General features: G+C 42.6%; 1 protein-coding gene across 2 annotated transcripts in view; it reads right to left on the bottom strand.

The window, feature by feature from the left end:
- Positions 1-790: 790 nt before the first annotated feature.
- Positions 791-22617, bottom strand: part of MAN1C1 (mannosidase alpha class 1C member 1) — a 190435-nt gene continuing 168608 nt past the window's right edge. Inside the window, exons 10-13 of one of the 2 annotated variants that reach the window (XM_082248373.1) lie at positions 21185-21404; positions 17814-17986; positions 4112-4227; positions 791-1306 (exon numbers count right to left, since the gene is read on the bottom strand). In XM_082248373.1, the coding sequence (XP_082104499.1) occupies positions 1201-1306; positions 4112-4227; positions 17814-17986; positions 21185-21404 (615 nt within the window). In that variant the 3' untranslated portion in view covers positions 791-1200. Of the gene's footprint in view, positions 1307-4111; positions 4228-17813; positions 17987-21184; positions 21405-22617 lie in introns of those variants that run through there. The other variant, XR_014224989.1, reaches the window with a different exon arrangement.

The following is a 22617-nucleotide window of genomic DNA, read 5'->3' as shown; positions in this document are numbered from 1 at the left end:
GGAGATTGCAGTTTTGTGTAGCCTATATCTAGTACATACAATTTATATTGCATGTTTAGTTCATAGCTTCAGCTTTCCTTACAACTCAGAGTTCTTCTATGGATGTGGTATCTAAAATGACTCTCTTTGATCTATAGAGTAAAACAGTGCATTACTTAAGAAGACATGTACAAACTAATCATTTTAAATCATTAGACTTGTGAACTTAGAACTTCTGATGGGTGGGCACCCCACACTCCTGCAGCCACAAAGCCCTGCCATAAAGCATTGCAAACCTTCATGGCCCCCAACAGGCAGCCCCACCAGTACTGAGTATACAGATAATGCTACTTGCTGCTGATCTTACTGTACCTCAGATATGTACACACTCTGCATAAGCTTTAGTTAGACATTGCTGACTTTAAGTAGTATTTCCTACCAATGTTGTTTCACAGGTATAACATCAAAGACTAAAGGAAGCCACTCTCATCTTAAAAGTCTGAAGTCAATTGTATTGATGTTACCAGTACAGGTATAATCCAAATGGTAGAATTAGCTCCTAGTGGGATGAAATATGTAAGAGGAGCAGGTGAATTGCTACTATACCAGATAACATCAATATAATTTGCTTTGGGCATTTATTAGGAGAGCAGCTTCCTTTTGTCTTGGATATTATAATTGTGAGCAGGTCACAGACCGCCTGGAGTCAACACCTATCTGACTTGAGCCGAGTGGTTGGGACTGCCTGCAGTTTGGTCTGCAGGTGATACCTGCTTCTTACTTTGGAAGTGGCTTCTGTTAGGAAGGAACAGAATTAAGGAATCCTCCATTGTGTTCCTGGGTCCACTATCTGCCATTTGGTTTGCTATGGTTCAGGTTTCACTGCTGGCAGGACTTAAATGTGATTTACATTACATGGACCATACAGTATATACAGGTTGACACCTGGCAGTATGAGAGAATTCCATACAAGTAAACCTACCAATGCATTAATCTATGCTCTGCCTCATTTCCCATCTCAAAAAATATATATATGAAAAGCAGAATTTTCTGCAAAAGGCCACTATTTCTTTTAGTGCTAAATTTGTCAGATACAGATATTGATATTATTTCACATAAGTACTGGTATCTCAAATCAGCTCATAAAATAGAATTTCTTTTGTATGAAAATTTCAATTTAAGATAAAAACACTGGATAGATATATATTGTATTCTTGTGCTTCAAGCAGATTGTACACGACTTATTGGTAGTGGATGTGCTTCGGTATTAAATACCCAGTCTTCTAATGATAGCAGATCATCTTCTGAAAACAGAAGGTAGAGGTATCTGTAGGATAGATAAAAAAACAACAAATTAGTCATACAACTGTTTTTTCTTATTCTATTTTTCAAAAATTATTAGAATCCTCAACAATAGGAAAATTATCTGATTTGCACAAAATTATTAATTTATTATAAAATTAAAACACCATTTACTGTACATGAGGTAGAAAATATGATCAATTGCACCTGATGTAAATATGGGTTCAATTAAATAAACCAGTTATAGTTTTAGCTCCAGATTTGACATTTTCAGCACCAAGTGTGGGTCAATTTTGGGGACGAGTGAGCGCCCCCCCTCCTGAACCAGACCAGGCAACATGTCCTCAACATGGGGGGCGCTTTGGGGCACCCACCCCAAAGCACCTGGTCCCCATGTTGATGGGAACAAGGGCCTCTCCCCCACAACCCTGGGCTGTGGTTATGGGGGTCTGCGGGCAGGGGGCTTAGCAGAAGCTGGAAGATCCCACCCCCCTTATGTGAATGAGTATGGGGTACCTACCCATTCACCAAAAAAAGTGTAAAAAGTGAATAAAGACACAAAAGTTTTTTTTACAATTTCTTTATTAAAAAATCCAAAATATAAACAATGTCCTGGATATGGATCCATCATCAATCATTCTGTCTCCCACACCGCCGGACCCGAAAAAAAAAAACCTCCGGCCTAGTGAAAGGCTCCCAACTGACCGCCTGCTCCTCCGTCTGACATTTCCTAAATAGCTAAGGGCAGAGTCACCCAATGATGTTAGCGGGTGACCTCATCGCCTTGGCATGCTGGGTCAATTACATCACTAGGGAGGGTGTCACCGATGGATGTCATTGGGTGACTCTGCCCCTTAGCTATTTAAGAAATGTCAGGCGGAGGAGCAGGCAGTAGGCGTGGAGCCTTTAAGGAGGCCAGAGGTTTTATTTTTTTGGGTTTCTTGCATCGCGATTAACAATTAGGGGTCATTGTTTTTTAAATTTTAATAAAGAAATTGTGAAAAACTTGTGTAGTGTCTTTATTCACTTTTTTTGGTGAATGGGTAGGGGTATTAAATACCCATACTCATCCACATAGGGGGGGCCGCGATCTGGGGGCCTTCTTGTTAAAGGGAACTTCCATATTCCATTATGTCTCCCATCCGCAGACCCCAATGACTACAGCCCAGGGTTGTGGGGAAGAGGCAATTGTGCCAAAGAACCCCCCATGTTGAGGGCATGTGGCCTGGCATGGTTCACAAGCAAGCCCCCCCCCTACTTTCCTGGCCTGCAGGGCTGAATGCTCAGGTAAGGGCCTGGTATGGATTTTGGGAGGGGGCATGCTGTTTTTTTTCCGGAATTTTCTATTGTCGGCATTCTATTGTTTACATTTCAGCTGTTAGTTAGGAAGCCCGCTGACAGCTGACGAGTCATCAGTTGTTAAAGACGCAGCGGCCGGCTTTCCGGCCCACTTCATAACAACCAGCCATTCTTCACCTAGAATTTTAATCTGTTGATCATTTTTCGACCGATCAGAATTCCAATTGTTCTGAAAGTTTGCAATTCGTTGGAAAACGAATAAACAAAATAAAATTAAATATATTTCAACTAAATTCATTACTACTTTATTCAGAGATTTGGGTACATCAAAATCTCCAAATAACCAAAAACCTGTCTGAATTTACATTCAGACCTAAACGAAATGCACATGTCCAATATGAAGTTATATAACACAAAAGAGTAATAAAAACCTGGTAAAGGTTTCTATCCTTATACCATCAGAAATCAGTAGAAATAATATTTATGGGCTTGGGAACTATGAAAGACTACTGGGAGCCTCTTGGATCTGTGGGGGATTTAGTCCCCAGGGAAAAGTCTCTATTAAGTGAAGAACTCTTTAGGACTACAAACCCCAGGATTACTGTATTCTGCAGATAGGAGGAAAAGGAAGGAGAAGCCAGGGTTCTGGACAGTTTCACATAGGTGACTGTTGGATTCAGAGACACTGCTGTTGCCACAGCTCACCACGGTGTTGGAGGAATGCTGTGGTGTTGCAACCACATGGGGGCTGCAACCGTCAGAGAGATCGAGCAACGGAAAGGGGCATAACTGGTTTCGCGATAAATTGCCGCTACTGAGTCCAGAGTCGCTGTCAACACCAAAGGTTCTGGATATCAGAGAGAGGGAGGAGGCTTTAAAGCAGACTGCATAATAGTGAAAGGCAGCTGGCCACAACCTCCCTAGTCCCCTCCTAAAGGGACAGTGCCACCCCAATTTGGGACTTAGCTTGGGAATGTATGCCATTCCCCATCGGATACAAAAATACCTGAGCACTCCAAGGCAGGACTCTGAACCCCAATGTTTAATACCACACTGGCTTGTTGAAGAGGTTTTAGAAAGACTCAAGGACCTTTCAGCTTCTAGGACTGCCTTTAGTTAGGATGCTCTTAGATTTAGGGTTCAGGTACAGATATATTGGACTCCTCATGTTTGTTGCATTGTACAAATTTGTTTATTTTGTTATTTTTCTTATTGTTCCCTTGTTGGGTATTTAGCCCAAACGAATCCTCTTTTTTTTATCCTTAGTATGTCAGAGGGTGAGGCATTATCAGAAGAGTCCTTGTCATCCGGAGACCCATATACCAATGGCTCCTTCAGGGGTGGGTTAGGCATGTCCTTGTAAAAAACTCTGCAATTTCATAGATTATGTACATTGTATCCACAACAACCAGTTTCACACTGGGCCACCTAGGCCATTTAATGGGAAAGTTAGCTGTTTCCACATCAGTAGTTCACCCTGATACATTAGTTATTCTAATACTGAATATGCACCTAAATGAATTATACTTACTTTAATGTTTCTGACATGAAAAAGCTTTGTTGAACATTATCATGGTTTGGAGTAGTAGTATACACATCTCTTATTCCTGAAAATCCATTTTCAATTCTGCAGTATGTGTCCAAAGCCTGGAGCAGAAATACATATTAAGTTAATCAAATAAATAATATTCTGCCATCAGATGGCCTATGACACATCTGAAGTGCACCTGATACAAGCCTGTTTAGAAAAAGTAACAAACTTTATGATAGTATTTATCTGAATAGCTTTTACAAGCTATGAATATATAGTGTTCATATTGAAGGTATTGTTTTATATCTGAGAATAAACAATGGTAGGTAACATTAGTTAAAGTTAATGGCCATTGAAAAAATGGCAGCACTGACAGTTCTCGATTTGTCCTTAGTAGCAAAAATGAAAAGGAAGGAGCAGTAGTTAAAGTGTTTGTTACCCCAACATTTCCTATTCCTGATATGTGTCTGCTGTACCATGTACTTGTATGAGAAAGTATCCTGTTCTCTTTGTATTGCCTCCTTTTTGTGAAATCCCCGGTGTCCCTGCCAGTCTTTCTGCTTTCCTATTTAAAATTGAGCACATCTTGGTAAGTCCTCTAGCTATGCTTGGAACTAAGTGTGCTCTCCTCCAATGATCAGACTTGTCTTGACACATCCCCCGCTGCACAAGCCTCTCAAAGGGAAGCTTAGTGTACTACTGCTCCTCCTCTCCCAGCTCTTATGCAGAGGGAGAGAGAGAACAGAGGGAATGTGATCGCTTTTAGAAAAGAGAATAAAGGATATTTATAATTCTTTTTTTTTTTTTTATTATATCTATACACAAATGATTTGCCCTTCAATTCAATTTGAAACGGAAAGGGTTGTTTAATAAGGTGATTGTTTACAATCACTTTAACCAGTTTTTTCAGGAGTAATGGGCAATCAGGGACAGTAAGGCAATTAGGATGCTAAATGATCCTGCTGGACTGGTAAGCAATGAAACCTGCCGTTTTACTGCCTGACTGCCCTACTGAACAAGGCCACACTGCCACACAGCATTTCGAGCTTCAAACATGTTGTGGCTTTGGGAAAGATTAAACAGCATGTTTGCCGCCAAACATGAACCTTTAAAGTGAATAGGGCCACGCTGCAAGGTCACTTTTCAGTGACCACGTAGGCGGCACATGTGAACGAGCCCTTAGGCTGCATGAAACTTACAGATGAGATGCTGGAGACTTCAGTCTCTGACAGAGGCAGGTGCCAACTTCCTACATTTAATTTCTTTAATTTCAGTCTGAATTTTTATAGCTATTTTCTCATTGGGGATTCAAAGCATTTTAGAAGATGGGGCAGCCATCTTAGACAAATTCAGTTGAGTCAATTAAGCATGTTTTTGGAGTATAGGAAGAAACCAGAGTACCCAAAGAAAACTCATGCAAACACAGCAAGAACATACAAACTCCATGCAAATAGCAGCCTAGTCAGGATTAACCTAGTACTGTAAGGCAGATGTGCTAAGCACTAAGCCACTGTGCTGTGTAGGAGAAAATAGAAACGGTCTGATGAAATCTGCACAGGCTTACTGATGTGGCAGGTGGTAAAATCCGTAACAGTTCATACAGGACAATTATCAGCAGAGAAGGACAAAAGAGCTCTCTCTGCACATAATCTGTGTGGGTACCATGAAAAACGATTCAGCTTTTGTGTCAACCGTCACAGGAATGAACTATGAATATTTATGAACATGAAAAATAAACCAACATTTCTAGAGAGCAAGTGAAAAATGCGATACAACTTAAATATAAGTTCACTTTTTTAAAAAATAAATAAATAATAGATGCCCATTTTTCTGCAGGTAAAAAAATGTGCATTTATTTAATTTTTATTTTTTTTGGAGCCTATAAAGCATTGCACCAGTGATCAGCAGTTCGCTGGTGCCATGCAGGTCTCCAGCAGATCTGCTAGTGTATCTGCTTACCTATATATCATGTATAGTCCCATTTGGCCACATTTTTTTAAATGTGACAGCTAGCAGGGAGGGAGAAGAACCCCACTAGCTGTCACAGGGCGGATCGGGGAGATGCAGGGGCTGATCCATTCGTAACATGTTACATGTTACATGTTACACCCTGAATATGGGTGTAGCATGTAACATGTTACGAAAAGGTGAACTTATCCTTGTTTCACTTGACCCCCCTTCTAGATTGTAAGCTCTAACGAGCAGGACCCTGTCATTTCTCCTGTATTGAATTGTATTGTAACTGTATTGTCTTCCCTCAAATTGTAAAGCGCTGCACAAACTGTTGGCATTATAGAAATCCTATATAATAATAATTATAATAATCCTTTGATATGTTCAGGTAAACACCTACACAGGGCCTTATGGCACATTGTTCTGATCCCTGCCAAGTGCCACCTAAATGCTGGGTCTAATTACTGTGATAGCGAAGCATTCTCGTTTTTTTAGAGAGACATCCTAGTCCACTGATGGCGAACCTTGACACCCCAGATGTTTTGGAACTACATTTCCCATCATGCTCAACTACACTGCAGAGTGCATGAGCATCATGGTAAATGTTGTTACAAAACATCCGGGGTGCCAAGGTTCGCCATCACTGCGCCTAGTCTATCCTTATTTCCAGAGAGAGTGTGTAAATTGAGCTGAACACTAGGGGGAGATACTAAAGCCTCGTACACGCAACGAATTTCCGCCGACCAGTCGTCCATCTTTTAACTAGAGTGGTGTCTGTTGGTTGGAATGTGCTCTAGACTGCACACGAATTTTCCCGTACGACAGAATTCTACTTCAGAAGTGATGTCATGTGTTGGATTGCTTTGTATGTGTTCTTTCATCTCTGAGCATGCCTAGTCTTGCTCATAAGATTTTTCCCCATCGAAATCTGTACTAATGAGACGAAAATCGGATGTGTTTTGATGGTCGACAAAAAATATATAGCCTGCACACCAGGATTTTTTCGGCCGAAAAGTTGGAGTTGGTTGTCGGAAGCATCATACTAACAAGCCGAAAATCGTCAGATCGGTCGTCGGACGAAAATTCCCAGCCGAATTTCGACTCGTGTGTACAGGGCTTAGGACTGGAGGACTCAAAATCTGAAGCAGCTGAACATGGTAGCCAATCCGCTTCTATCTTCAGCTTGTTTAACCACTTAAGGACTGAGTCATTGCAATATTTTTTGTCATGCGGTATTTGCGCAGCGGTCTTTCAGATGCCATTTTTAAAAAAAAAAATACATTTCACTGCATTAAAAAAAAAAAAAACAGTAAAGTTAGCCCATTCTTTTTGTTTTTAATTATTGCTCTTGCTCTGGTGATCGCGGCGATACCTCACATGTGTGGTTTGAACAGCGATTTCATTTGCGGGCCAACTTCCGTATACGATTTCTTTTGTGCGCAAGCTCACGGCGATGGGGGCCGCTTACATTTTTTTTTGTTCCTATTTATTTTTTTTAATTTCAGCACAGGTTTTTTTTAAAAAAAATTAAATCTGATCACTTTTATTGCTGTCACAGGCAATGTAAACATCCCTTGTGCAGCAATAGACAGTGACAGGTACTCTTTATAGAGGGATCGGGGGGTCTAAAAGACCCTAGACCCCTCCACTGCACTTGAATGTATTTAAAACGCCAAAAACTGCATTTTTGAATACTGTCGCTTTTTAAATTTGGCGCCTTTAGCCGTCGAGTAACCTGGAGGCAACGTCATGGACGCCGCTTCCAGGTTACATCATCCGGCTTTGATCGGGACTCCAACAAACCGGCGGACGTGCCGGCCTGTTGCTCGGGTCTCCCGTCCCACCAGGCAGAGCTGCGGAAGGCAGCAAGGGGGGGGCATTGATTGAGCGCCTCCCGAGCCGCATTGGCCATTACCACCTGAAAGCCGACTGCCGGCTCTAAAAAATGGTACCGGTATGATGCCTCTAGCTGCAGGCATCACCCCGGTACAATCACTTCTTTCAGCCGACGTAGAGCTACGTCGGTTTGCGGGAAGTAGTTAATTAAGCTTTGACAATAAAGCCTGGAAGCTGATTGGTTTCTGTGCAGAGCTGCACCATATTTTGCACTCCTAGGTTCACGGCTATGCATTTTTTTAGTGCATTTTTGCAGTTTTCAGAAATGCACTACAGTCCGTTTACCATGGTTTCCTATGGTACACATTGACATCTATGCGTTTTTCAGGATTAGGGACTTTTTTCCCTGCAGCAGATTGCATTTTGTGTGTAATTGACTTCAATGTACCAACACCAAAAAGTAAATTTGAATGTGAATAGCTATTAACTGTGAATAGCTGGTTGTTAAAGATTAGGGATGGGCCAAACACCCCCCTGTTCAGATCGCAGCAGAACTCCCGAACATGGGAAATGTCCTAACCCGAACCCCATTGAAGTCTATGGGAGCCGAACAGGAAAAATCAAAAGTGCCCATTTTGAAAGCTTATATGCAAAAATTTAGCCATAAAAGGGGTATAGGGGTGTGGGTACTGCCCTGGAGGACATTTATTAATATATAAAAAAAATAAAAACAGTAATTTTTTCAGGAGCAGTGATTTTAATGATGCATAAAGTGCAACAATATAGTGCCTGGGGGTCCCCTTAATATGCCTGTAAAGTGGCACATCTGTAGCATGCATATAAAATGACTCGCGGTTACAATTTCCAGCACGCGGCTATTGAAAAAATAAATTAAAAAATGGTGTGGGGTCCCCCCCACTCTATACCAGACCCTTATCGGGGCAAGCAGCCTGGCAGGTCAGGAAAGGGGTTGGGGGACGAGCGAGCGCCCCTCCCACCTGAACCATACCAGGATACCAGGCCACATGCCCTCAAGATGGAGGGGTGTGTGCTTTGGGCTCTGCCCCCCCGCCCCAAAGCACCTTGTCCCCATGTTGATCAGGATAAGGGTCTCTTCCCGACAACCCTGGGCTGTGGTTGTCAGGGACTGCAGGCGGGGGGCTTATCAGAATCTGGATCCCGGCCCCCCAGATGAAAATGGGTAATAAAGTTCCTTTATTAAAAAATAAAAATAGTGTCCCTCAATGTAAATCTATCGTCAATCATGCCGCCCGCCAGACCCGAAAAAAAAAATTAAAAACACTGTGGCCTTCTGGGAGGCCTCCCGTCGTACGCCTCCTCTATATTTTTTTTTCTACACTATTTTTCAATAAGTTGTCAAAAACTGTTTCTTGTATTTATTACTTTTTGACACTTTTTTGGTAAAAGGGTAGGGGTGCTATGTACCCAAAACTCATTCACATGGGGGGGCGGGATCTGGGGGCCCCCTTGTTAAAGGGGGCCTCCAGATTCTGATAAGCTCCCCGCTTGCAGACCCCCACAGCCACAGCCCAGGGTTGGGGAAAGAGACCCTTGTCCCCATGAATATGGGGACAAAGTGTTTTGTTGCCCTAAAGCACCCCCCCCCCCCATGTTGAGGGCATGTGGCCTGTGTGAGGGATTAGCTCGGTGGTAGGCGTGGATGACCCCTTGGGGGGTGCGTTTTCACAAGAAGATAGCCGAGAAGTGCTTGCAAACAACAGTTTGGTTTATTAATGCATTTTTCTTCACCAGACTGCAAGCGTCAAAACCAGCAAAATAAAATAAAAGACAAAATAAATCCTTGCCTCTGTGGGCGGCTACCTTCTCACACTGGAACCTACCTAAGAGTCTGTCCCCAACCTACTGTTGGGCAGACTTTGCTGTTCCTACAGCAAACCATCAAAAGTCCATTTACTTTCTCTTTACATAGGAAACATCCATTGTTTTTCACCTTCACATAGCAAATGTTCATTGACCTCTTCACACAGGAAACATTCCTTTGTTTTTCCCTTCACATGAAAAACATTCCATTTCCTCACCTTGTGAAGTCTTCAGCCTTAATTAGTTTCCCCTTCTCAGGCGCACACCGCTCCAGGAGGTATATTCCTCTCCCATGCCCGCACAGCGTCAGGAGGCATATATCTGACTGCCCTCCTGTCCCCAGCTCACACAGCTTTCAGGAGACGGCTTCCGGAGGCCGCCATCCATAGACTTTCTTTGGACAAATTATAGAAGCCTTAATTTCCTCATTCTGAACAGCTGAAGTCTGTTCAACGTCTTTAGACATTTCTGCTGGCTTCTGCAGCCGACACCCTATAGTAATTGGTGAATTGTGTCTCCAATCTGTGACAACACTCACAGATTTATCTGACTTCCTGTCACATTTACTTGACGTCCTGTCACATATCCCCCCCCCCCCCCTTTGTCTCAACCCTGGGGTTGGGACACAGTTTTCCAGGCACGCATGTGTCTGGCACTGCTCTTTCTTTAAGTCCGTTAGCTTGTCTATATACACTTGTTTTGGCTGATCCTCTCCATCTTCATATAGCCAATTCTCTGTATCTTCAAGCTTCTGTCATTTTCAATGACAGATTTCTCATATACATATTCCTCAACTGCATTTTTGGCATCATTTAGCTCCTTCTCAAGTTTGTCCTGCATACTCATCTGTCCTATCCGCCATGGAGGACCGTGATCCATAGGCAACTCAATTGTGCTAGTCTTAATGTCTTCAACAGTCTTGAGCCGCCTTTCTCTGCAATCAATAAATGATTTCCACAAAACTTTGAGAACCTCTGCTTCACTTAGCTTTGTTCCAAGTAATATTTGTACTTTTTCTGGTGGACCCGTTTTGTCTTTATCCATGCTGACTGTTACCACTACTGTTTCTCTTAAGGTTTGCAGGACCCCTAGAGAGTCTGCATGTATTCTTAAGAAGTCTCCTAATTTGGACAGGGACTCTTGACGTCCCTCTGTTACTTGAGTTACCTCTCCATACGGCTGTACACAATCATTGACTCTTTGTTGAAAAAGGGCATGAGCCTCTTTCTTGAGCTTGGCTTGCTCTAAGATGCTGTGCAGAGGACCTTCCATTTGCAACAACAGGCTGTCACACATTTCTTCAAAGTGACCCCTGTTCCTTTTTTCAGAGATATCAACCTCATTTACAAACCATTTCATATTTAGAGGCAGATCTGAAGCATTTGCACTCATCAACTTCTTAAGCTTTTCGCCCTCCTGAGCGAGTCGCAGTAAAGGCCTAATGTTTGATTTGATATCCAGTTTATATTTCTTGCCAAATTCTTCACAGAAGTAGCCAACCAGAACATCACCAATTTTCCTTCCACCATCATATGGGTCAAAGGCAGTAGCTTTATTAATTAGCCGTAGACAGTTGAAACCAGCGACCTGGGTGGTATCCATTACAGACCTCCTCTTTGCATCAGTGAAGAAGCATGTAACTGCAACACAGTCTATTACAGGTTTCTTCAATGCACTTTCTGCTGAATTATTTGACCGCTCAAGGTCACCTAGTTCCTTTTCTTTATCTGAACTCCCGATTGAATGCATCTCAAGATCACGATCAAACTTTTGCCACCTGTCTTTCACCAGCTCCATTTTGGAAATATTCCAGGAAAGGCACTTATTAATTTGCTTCACGTTTTCATCAACAGTCTTAGTTCTCTTCACTAGGTGGTGTTTGCTTTTTTCTCCAAGTTTTACATCACTTGCCTTCTTCACTAGACTTTCAACCTGAACTGAGAAATCACCACATTTCTTACCCAGCTCCTTTGTTTGCTGAAGTTCTAATGATACATTTTCCAGTGCTTGAAGTTCTTGAAGGAACTGTTTATTCCAGAGGGGTGATTCAAGCAACATGTCATCAAATCTCTGATGCTCACTCAGGACAGACCCCAAAACACTGATCCTTTTAAAAACTGCATCAGGCACACTATCCCGTATTTGGGAAAGACCCTTTGTCGCCTGTAATTCCTCTTCAAGTTCTTCCAACTGAGTCCTCATCTCTTCCACTTGCTGTTCTAAGGCTCGCTTAGACTTTTCTAGCTCATGAACGCTTTTCTCAACGTCATCCTTGGAGCTGACCAAATCTTCCATCTCTGTACACAGCTGTTTGTTAACTCTTTCTAGTTCAACCTTACACTCTAGAGCTCCCTCCAAGGAGCGAGCCAAGAACAGAGCTTTGCTCTCTTTCTCCGGAGCCTCTGCGTTTGCACAGTCACGTTCTTCTGCATATTTTGCCGACAGAGTCTTCTCCTCACCAAGCATCTGATCAAACTTCTTTTGCTTCTTCTCCAGGTTGGACACAATCTGATTCTGGTGATCCAGATCCACACTCAGTTCATCCAATTCCTGCTGAAGTCTTGTCTTGATCTTCTCAAGCTTGTCATAAGCAGCTGTTTTTTTTTCATAGCGTTGATTAGCAGCTTCAAGGTCTTTCTGCAGTTTCTTTTTCACATTTTCAACACTCTCTAATGAACATACGCTTTCTTCCATTCGTTTATTCATATTTGCTATCTGAGCTTGCAGTGTTGCGACTTGCTCTGATAGGTTTCTCTTTGCTTCCTTCTCCTCTTTTAATTGTTCCAGGACGCCATTTTTCTCATCTTCCATTTGTTTGAGTTTTGTGCTAACTCTCAGCTTTTGACATCTCTCTTCCTGCAAGAGCAGCTGCGATTCCAAGATAGAAAAATCTTTGGCAATTTCTCTAGATTTGCTGTCTGTTTGAGAAAGCTGATTTGTGACATTGTCCAACTCAACCTGCAGTCGGTTTGCCTTCTCTGACAGCTTAGCACCCAATCGGTCACTTTCTGACACCTTAACTTGCGATTCCTGCAGCTGTGCCTCTATTTTTTTCCTCTTGTGTTCAGAATTTCCTTTTCCCTGCATAAGAGCCTTCACCTCATTGGCTAGTTTCTGGGAATGAGACTGTAATTCTACCACACAGGCTTCTTTCTTCTTTAGCTGCTGCTGGGCACGTTGGGCTTCAGCTTTCCAATTTTCATAGTCTGTACGTAATTCATCTACCACATTGCTCAAAGTGGTGAGTTCATATACAGTACTCAATAATTTAGCCTCTCTCTCACTTTTCTCCTTGTAGCTGAGAGATAAAGTCGTTTTCAGAAAGACATACTGTTCCTGCACATCCTGCAGGTCTATTTTGGTAGCTTCTAAAGACTGAAGACTTTGTGCCATCTGATTACGCAACTCCAACATCTCATCCCTACTTTGCTTCTGCAAAGTCTGAATCTCAATTTCCTTTTCCATGACAATGATATCTTTCTTCATTATAGTCTCTCTGCGTTTTTGCAACTCGGAAAAAAGAAGAGCAGTGGTTTCTTCCCACTGTAACTGTACCTCCAGGGCTTGTTCCTTTTCTTCCATTTTCCGTTGCAAGGCATCCAGCTCAGCCCTGCACACATACTCGGTTTCCTCCAAACCGAGGGCCTCCATTTGCTGCTGGCGTCTCTGTTTCCAGCCTGCCAAGCTCTCTGGGTGAGCCTGTTGTTGAGCTGCAAAGCTCCGCTGAAAATCTGCATTTGCCCCAGTGTTGCTAGGGACAACAACCTTTCTCTTTAGCCGATTCCGTTCAGGCATGGATGGGGCTGGTTCAGACAGTAGCATCCCCTCCATCCATAGAATCCGGTCTCTCATTTCAGCGATCCTTGCATTTTTCAGGCGTTTTGATCGCCCCATCTTTAGTCACTCCACAAACAAAAAAAAAAATTTATTTCAAAGTCCAGCAAAACTTTTAAGACCACTGTCTCTTTAAAACTTAGTAGTTTCTTCTCTCTCTTGCAGGATCTCCTTTCCTGTACACACAGTTTGTGCAGTCCCTTGCACCAGACACAGCAAAGTTCATCAAAAATTTTGAGACCGCTGTCTCTTTAAAACACGTTTTTTTTCTTTCAGGATCTCCTCTCCTGCACACATAGATTGTGCAATCTCGTGCACCAGACAAAGTTCATCAAACATATGCACTTCTTTGCAGGGATCTCTGCTTCTGCCCAATGCATACCTCCACCAAATGTGAGGGATTAGCTCGGTGGTAGGCGTGGATGACCCCTTGGGGGGTGCGTTTTCACAAGAAGATAGCCGAGAAGTGCTTGCAAACAACAGTTTGGTTTATTAATGCATTTTTCTTCACCAGACTGCAAGCGTCAAAACCAGCAAAATAAAATAAAAGACAAAATAAATCCTTGCCTCTGTGGGCGGCTACCTTCTCACACTGGAACCTACCTAAGAGTCTGTCCCCAACCTACTGTTGGGCAGACTTTGCTGTTCCTACAGCAAACCATCAAAAGTCCATTTACTTTCTCTTTACATAGGAAACATCCATTGTTTTTCACCTTCACATAGCAAATGTTCATTGACCTCTTCACACAGGAAACATTCCTTTGTTTTTCCCTTCACATGAAAAACATTCCATGTCCTCACCTTGTGAAGTCTTCAGCCTTAATTAGTTTCCCCTTCTCAGGCGCACACCGCTCCAGGAGGTATATTCCTCTCCCATGCCCGCACAGCGTCAGGAGGCATATATCTGACTGCCCTCCTGTCCCCAGCTCACACAGCTTTCAGGAGACAGCTTCCGGAGGCCGCCATCCATAGTCTTTCTTTGGACAAATTATAGAAGCCTTAATTTCCTCATTCTGAACAGCTGAAGTCTGTTCAACGTCTTTAGACATTTCTGCTGGCTTCTGCAGCCGACACCCTATAGTAATTGGTGAATTGTGTCTCCAATCTGTGACAACACTCACAGATTTATCTGACTTCCTGTCACATTTACTTGACGTCCTGTCACACATGGTATTGTTCAGGAGGGGGACTGCTCGCTCTTCCCCTTCCTTTCCTGACCTGCCTGGCTGCATGTCCGGATAAGAGTCTCGTATGGATTTTGGGGAGGGCCCCATGCTGTTTTTTTTTTAAATTTTGGCATATGGTTCCCCTTCAAATCCATACCAGACCCCAAGGATTTGGTATTGACTAGGGAGGGGACCCAATGCTGTTTTTTAATTTTTTTTTTTACCAACACTTTTTGTTTATTGTTCAGCTGTCAGCAGGGAAACCCACTGACAGTTGATGACTCATCGGTTGTTAAGGACACCCCAGCCAGCTTCCCGACCCCGGGAAACCAGCTTACAGTGCGCCCTGATTGTGCAAAGCTTTGTCCAATCAGGGTACAGAATGCACTCTGCAGCACTCAGTGCATTGCAGGGTGTTTGTCTGGGCAAACACCTTGCAAATTCAGGTGTTCAGTGAACGGCTGAACAGGCAAATCCTCGGGCTGAACCGTTCGCCCATCCCTATTAAGGAGTCGGCTGGGTGGCTGGCCACTGCATCCTTAACAACCGATGAGTCATCAGCTGTCTGCGGCTTTCCCTGCTGACAGCTGAATGTAAAAACAAGAATCGCCAGCAATAAAAAAAAAAAAATTCTGGAAAAAAAACAGAGTAAGGTCGCCCCCCCCTTCCTAATCCATACCAGGTCTTTTGGGTCTGGTATTAACTTTGAGGATAATGTTTCGCCCAAATTTTTTAAAACAATTGTGTGGGGTCCCCCCCAAAATCTTTAACAGACTATTATCCGAGCATGCAGCATGGCAGGTCAGGAAAGAGAGGGAACGAGCAAGCGCCCTCCCCCAAACCATACCAGTCCACATGCCCTCAACATGGGGGGGGGTGCTTTGCCCCTCCAAAGCACCTTGTCCGCATGTTGATGGGGACAAGGGCCTCTTTCTCACAACTCTGGCCCATGGTTGTGGGAGTCTGCGGGCGGGGGGCTTATCGGAATCTGCAAGCCCCCAGATCCTGGCCCCCCCATGTGAATGAAAATGGGGTACATAGTTTCCCTACCCATTCACCAAAAAAGGTGTAGTGTAAAAAATCGACAGTAGGCAGTTCTTGACAAGTCCTTTATTTAAAAAACAGAAATAAAAAACAATGTCCCCTGTTGTAGATCCACCGTCAATCAGGATGCCCGCCGCCACCGCCGACCCGAAATAAGAAAAAAAACAGTCCACTCTCGCCATCTGCCAACTCTGCAATCTTACAGTTCCTAAATAACTAAGGGTTGGGGTCAGGGGCATGCTGTCACAAGAGGGCAGCACCACCCTGTCAGCGGGTAACCCCACCACTTACTTTTTTAAGAACTGTTAGACGGTGGCTGGGGGATGTAGGCAGGGGGCATGCCTAAGTACATGTTCTTCTTGTGCCTAGGAGCGAATTGAGAGAGTGGATCAAAAAAAGTACTTAACTTTCCCCCAAAAAAATCTTCAAAAGTATTAGAAAATTGTCTAAGTGGCATTTTCAGGTTTGAGTAAAGGTCTACTTTAAGGCAAGCCATACATTATACTATTTTGTTCAACCAGTGGGTTGAGGGCAAAAATGTGCCGATTCCCCCATCCACCTACTTACTCCCACTGTGTAATTGTGTACTCAGAATACAGTGATCAGCGTTGCCAACTATAGCCGGTGACACTATTCGTTTGGAAAAAACCCAACAGGGTGGTTGTACAGAACCAGGGTGCCCATACATAGGTCAAAATTTGGCTGGTCCCTGTTGAACCGTATGATTTTGATCCATATATGGCTGGCTTCAGTTTTGTAAGCAAAAGGTATGTTTCACCAAAGCAGTTAAGGTTAGCCTGGTAAATGTTAAAAGGGCTATTAAAACACATGTGAAATATTTAATATGTATAGCTCACAAAAAGAGAAAAAACATTTTATCTTGTTTTAAACTCCTGAAAAAAAATCAATGTGTCAAAATATTAAACCTTCTGTATTTATTTCTGTAGCATCAGATTAGTTTACATTAAAGGAATGGAGGCGTCTCATACGTCTTTGCTGAATCAAAATATTTATTTTCCATTTACTTTCTTTTCAGCTTTCTTTGAAACTGACATCTGAAGCAAAAAAATGTTCAAACTAAGGCGAAATGACTGCTGACACTAATCCACTGGGCTGCAAAAATACGGGTACTGCGTTACATGGGTATATGTCACATACAATAAGAGAATTCAGCCTGTGTGTCACTATTCAGTTCATCAAACTGTTACAGAGAAACTTGCATCTGCTGTTCACAGTGACTTATACAAATAAATGGGAGCTAAGTGCAATGGGAGCTAAGTGCAGTGAAACAAAGAAGAAAGCATTAGTTATTCTGCTCATTGTAATAAAATAAACAACTGTGTAAAAAAACAAAAGTGTATGTTAAACCTATCAGTGCAACATGTTTTTCATATTGGGGGATGTGATGTCATAACTTTTTAAAACCATGACAATAAAAATTTAACGAATGTGCCTGCAATTCCTTGTCAATCACGTCATCCAAATATGTAAGTACAGTGCATCAGAAATGATGGTGTTCAGTGAGGAAAAGACTCATCAGTCACCATAATCCAACACTTGTTGGTGTTTTCCTGTCCTCTCATTGCTAACTGACAGATCCCAGGTGCTGTGATAATGTAAACATAGCAGTGGGGATCCTAGGTGACTTCATTGACCTTGAATGGTCGTGACCATACTTGGTCAATAACATCTCCTGGGACCCCTGGTGCTGTGTAAAGAAGCACCAGGGGTCCCAGGAGATGTTAAAGCACCAGTAGTTTGGACAACTAAATGACCAGTGGTTTTGACAAATAAATGACTGCAAACAGTTGCATTAGTTCGGTCCGCCAATGGCGAGTCCCTGGGTTCACCTTGAATCCAAGTCCAACCAAAAATGTAATTTCATCCCTAAATGAAAAAATATGTGCTAGGGAGATACAAAAGAAGAACACATACAATTTTCTGAGTTATTGAGCAAAGCTCATATTCTGATATTATTTTGATACAATTCACGCTGGATATTCAGATCCGCTATCACATTGTCATACCTGTGCAATCTCCCAGCCCCATTCTCTATATATAGGGTTATGTGTCAGCCTCCACAGGTACAGGTAACTTTCTACAACCTCTGGACGGAGCAAGTAATATCTTTCACTCAGCCTGGTTGATGTGGCTTCAGCCCCTGTATCAAACCTAAACACTTCAGGTCCAAGCTTAGTATCTGAAATGAGATCACAACATTATGTTAGACCACTTTATGTGTCACTAAATAACTAATAAACACCCTTCTTCCATTTCACCAAAACTACAGTTTACAATAGTAATCAGTAACTCTTAATATAATGGCCCAGTCTGTACAATATGAGAGTTATAATGGTATTTTTAAAAATAATTTGGAACTGCATTCAAACCCTGCATTACCTTCTCTGACCAATTCCTGGACACTACAATGCAGCAAGGTTAGATATTTTTACTAGTACAGCATACAGTTTATTAGGAATTGCCAGCACTCACTAATCCCATCTGAATTTGTAGTAAAACGATTCAAATGCATATATTTGGCTATTTTATGCCTCTAATATGCACTTTCAAGAACTTATTAACACGACTGGTGAGCACAGGCTACCTATACAAAGCTAAAAGAAAGACAGACAGAGGCGCCTCTAAGTGTAGACTTTATGCAACAGGTTTAATGAATAAAATTATGCACTCACGTTAATAAGCATATATTCATGCCCATAAAACAAGTTTCCAGTGTGGAGAAGTGTACATCATCCAGTCATGGACATCCGTCCAGCTGGAGCCGAAATCCTTTCGCCGTGGCCGGCTTGTACGGCAAGGTTAGAACCAGGAAGTAGGCTCGGTGTATTTGCTTAAGAGAGGCTTGGTGGATAGTCAAACCTGGATGATGTCATCTGCATGCGACGCGTTTCCGAGCGTGCTTGCTGCCTTCATTAAACCTGTTGCATAAAGTCTACACTTAGAGGCGCCTCTGTCTGTCTTTCTTTTAGCCCTGTGGAACCCCTGGCTTTTGGTTTTTGGATGGCTGCCCTACATGGTGGACTTTTTCTCCCCCTGTGCCATTAATGACTTTTAACTCTATGGATTTTTGGTTCGATATGTGATCAAGCGCCTGTTAACATTATGTATTAGCTATACAAAGCTGCATGCAGAGGCGTCACTTCACTTTGCAAGAATACCCAATAACATGCAAGGAAACATTTTTGCTTGCATATGATTGGATTATGAAAGTCTGCAAAGCTTCCCCTCATTTACTAAGCTCTGGAGCACACGCCCTTGCAGAGTGCAAATACACTTGTAAAGTGCACTTTTTTTTTTCTTTTAGTAAATCAACCCATCTGTGTGTCCATGAATTATTCCCCCTGCTGTCAGATCTAGTTACTGTGTAGCTTTCATTTGCATGAGCACTAGACTCATGGGAGAGACCCATGGATTGTGGGATTTGTACTTTCTTCACAGGAAATATTGGGTCTCACATTACAGACAGTGCCATGCTGAATGCCTCATTTTTCAACATAAACAGAAACTTCAGACACGGGAATGCAAAGATTTACGCATAGTTTCATTGGACATACAAACTACACAATTGTAGGCAGGTGCAGTTTACCCTCCCTTCTGTAGGTGGGGCTGTGTTGCTGGCTTCTGTACTGAGAGAGTGGAGGATGAGAGGAACATTGTTCCTCCACAGACTCCATAAGTTTTACCAGGGGAGCAACGGTCCAAATGGACACTGCAACACTGGGTGACCATACTGGACATCTATAGTTTATGCAATGCCTTTTGGCGCATAGTTGCAAGTGGATAGAGTAGGTCAAGGAACCACACTTGCCTGAGACAGTGAATTAACCCTAGGGAAAGGCTCCTGTTCGAGGAGGGATAGATTAGGGCACCGCTGTCTGCTCTGCTGTCCTCTGGTCTTCAGTGCTGTGTCATAGGACTTGAACCGCTCCTCTAAGTGCCACTTGCACCACTACTCTGCCTGTCAGCCACCCTCTATACAGATACTGCTCCTATAATGTGAGCTATACCGAAGTGACAACCCTTATGCTGGAATTCTCCCAATATACTGCCAACATTGTTGGGTGCACTGCTACTAGCCTTACCGCACCTGTGTTGCCAGTGTCACTGTGATTGCTGGTACCATACAGTTTGGAACTAAAAATTGTGCAAGCTTTCCTTGGGCTCTGTATTTCATTCTTCCAACTTGGGTACCAAATGATTCCCCCCGCCCATCCTCGCCCACATAGATAATGCTCATCTTATGCAGCTGAAAAAAACACAAGGTTGTTGTAGGGATGTCTTTATTGCTCAGAAACAACAATTCCCACAATACCAGTATTTAGGAGATTTTAGCAGTGAAGTAGCCTGGTCAGATATGCTTGGATAAAATGTGAGCCCTGTGCAAGAAGGCTGTCCCTGTATCAAATTTAAAAAAGGTGTACTATTAAAATAAACCTGTCTTGTAAGAAGCATAAAGATTGCCATTGCTAAGCACTACTCCTGAAAGATGTAGTTGTCTGATTACGATGGTGACCCTCTGTAGCCTAGCGCCCATTTACTAACCATGCTCAGATGCAGACGCAGGCACCTTTAATTCTATTTCCCACAACTCTCTGGGTTCCTGGACACACCCAGAAAGAATACATTTTTCAGCTTCCCTCCCACAGGAGCTCAGAAAGGCCGCAACTGATACAGCCAGAAGTGGCTGTGCAAGTGGTCTTCAGACAGGAGAGCATCTGTCTTCTGTTAGAAAGGGTGTATGGATAGCCAGTCGGGAACCTAATAGCATGCAATATCTCCAGGATACATATCTATTGTGGGGAACCTCTCCCCAATATTGACCAGAGAACCCCAGTTCCAATAGGGTGGCCCTTTGTCCTTGGGCCTTGGATCCTTCCAGCTGCTCATCCATGTTACCAGAGTCTCCCTGGACTTCACATCACTGAGGAGGAGGCTTTTTTTTTAAGGATAAAAGAAAGTAGCTGTTTTATTGAAGTAGTGATTCTCAGGTAGACTATCTGTTGTTATCCAGTGTTATAGAAACTATGCTGTGCAGCAACGTTATTCTTATTGAGCCATAGATACATTGCTGTGATGAGTCCATGTTTGTGCAGCTTTCATAATCAGACCCTAGTTTATATTATTCAGTAGTGTATGCATGTTCTTTGCCAAGCCAAACTTGTTTTACATTATTGCTTTTACTTTTTGCACCTGTTTAGTAAATTGCAAGTTACAGTAGCTCCCTGTCTGATCTTGTGGTTGGTTACTTATTTTGCTTCAGTTTTTCGAGTTACAGAGCCATATAAAGCATGCAGGTAATTTCGTCTGCTTTTAACTCTGAGACGGATCACTGTTATTACATTATTTTACTGGTGTATGTGGGATGGATCATTCATACCTGTACGTACATAAGACTCATGACATGTGCTGGCAATTTCTGATGCTAACTCCATGTAATGTTCTTTCTTGTTCTGTGGTGCATCATTTGCTCCTAGTGCCATCATTCCCGCAGCAAAGCAAGTCAGGTGCCCCATCTTGTGGTCCAAGACTCCACCTTTCCACTCAGCAATATATGTCAGTCCTCCTGGAGACTTTCTGATCAGATGTGCTTCAATGGCCTAGAAAAGCATAGAAAACGACTTTAATCATTTACTTAAAAATGCAGTAATTTGTGACTACAATGGCTTTTAATGTGGCAACAACAAAATATAAAAATTGAACGTCTTATGCATGATTACTTTTCTCTTCACAGAGTTTTTGTTCTCCATGGCATTAGTTAAATTACTTACCTGAAAGAAGTATATCCCGAGATGTGCAGGCTGCTGGATTCTGTAGATTATCTTTAGTGCAGCTGACCCAAAGCTGGTAACCTCGAATGGGGCCAGACGTTCAGCAGCATGAAGAGGACAGGGCAGACCTGCAGTGAAGATTTCTACAGACACCAGCAGTGTGTGGCCATACTACATTACAGGCAAGTAGTGTAACTAAAGCTGCAGAGAAAATGTTTTCCCAGCACAACTTCAGCTTTAAAGCTTTGTGATCTGAAACCTGTTGTGTAAACATTAATGAAATGTTTAATAGCTTTTATCTAATCAGATTCTCTCTAAGGCTGGCCATATACAGTTCAAATCTCTTCCTGCTGAACCAACCAAGATTCAAACTGTTAATGGGCAAGCTGAATGTACCAAGTTGATCGATTGATCAACTTGGGTACAATCAGCCTGCCAGATTCTCTTGGGATTATAGCAGTCACTAGCGATAATCACTGTCTTCTCCCGGTGGGTATTGCTTCCCCTTCCCGTCCTCACTCCCTACCGGGAGAAGACAATTCCTGATTCACCTGTCAACACCTGTGTTGCTGGAGGAATCGTGCAAATTTCTTTCCTGCAACCAAGAAATTTGAAACTAAAAACATAAATGTGTTGCGCTATCCACAATTTAAGTTTTAAGAAACAATATACATAACAGTGAAGTAAAACAATATGAAGTCCATATGATAGTCCTTAAATTAATAAGGAAACAAAAAGACTTATGCAAAGAGGAAGGAACCACAAGTCCCAGCATGCGGATAGCTAGAAAGGATTACCCGTGGAAGGAACAGCACACCAAATAACAGCTTACCAGATAGCATTGGCCACCCAAACCAATGGAGAGGCCACTAAACGCTTAACACAATGACAGGAGACTGCCAGGTATCACTTTCTTGGGATGTGGTAACAGAAAGGCATTCAAGACCAGATGGTTATAGGCCAGATGTGTAAAAAAATGTATAGGCACATAGCGTAATACAGTTTAAAGAAATCAAATTTATTAATAAAAAAGGTGCATTCA

Source organism: Pelophylax lessonae, assembly GCF_965119305.1.
Source record: "Pelophylax lessonae genome assembly, chromosome: 2".
Lineage (NCBI taxonomy): Eukaryota > Metazoa > Chordata > Amphibia > Anura > Ranidae > Pelophylax > Pelophylax lessonae.
This window is presented reverse-complemented; position numbering and strand designations above follow the sequence as displayed.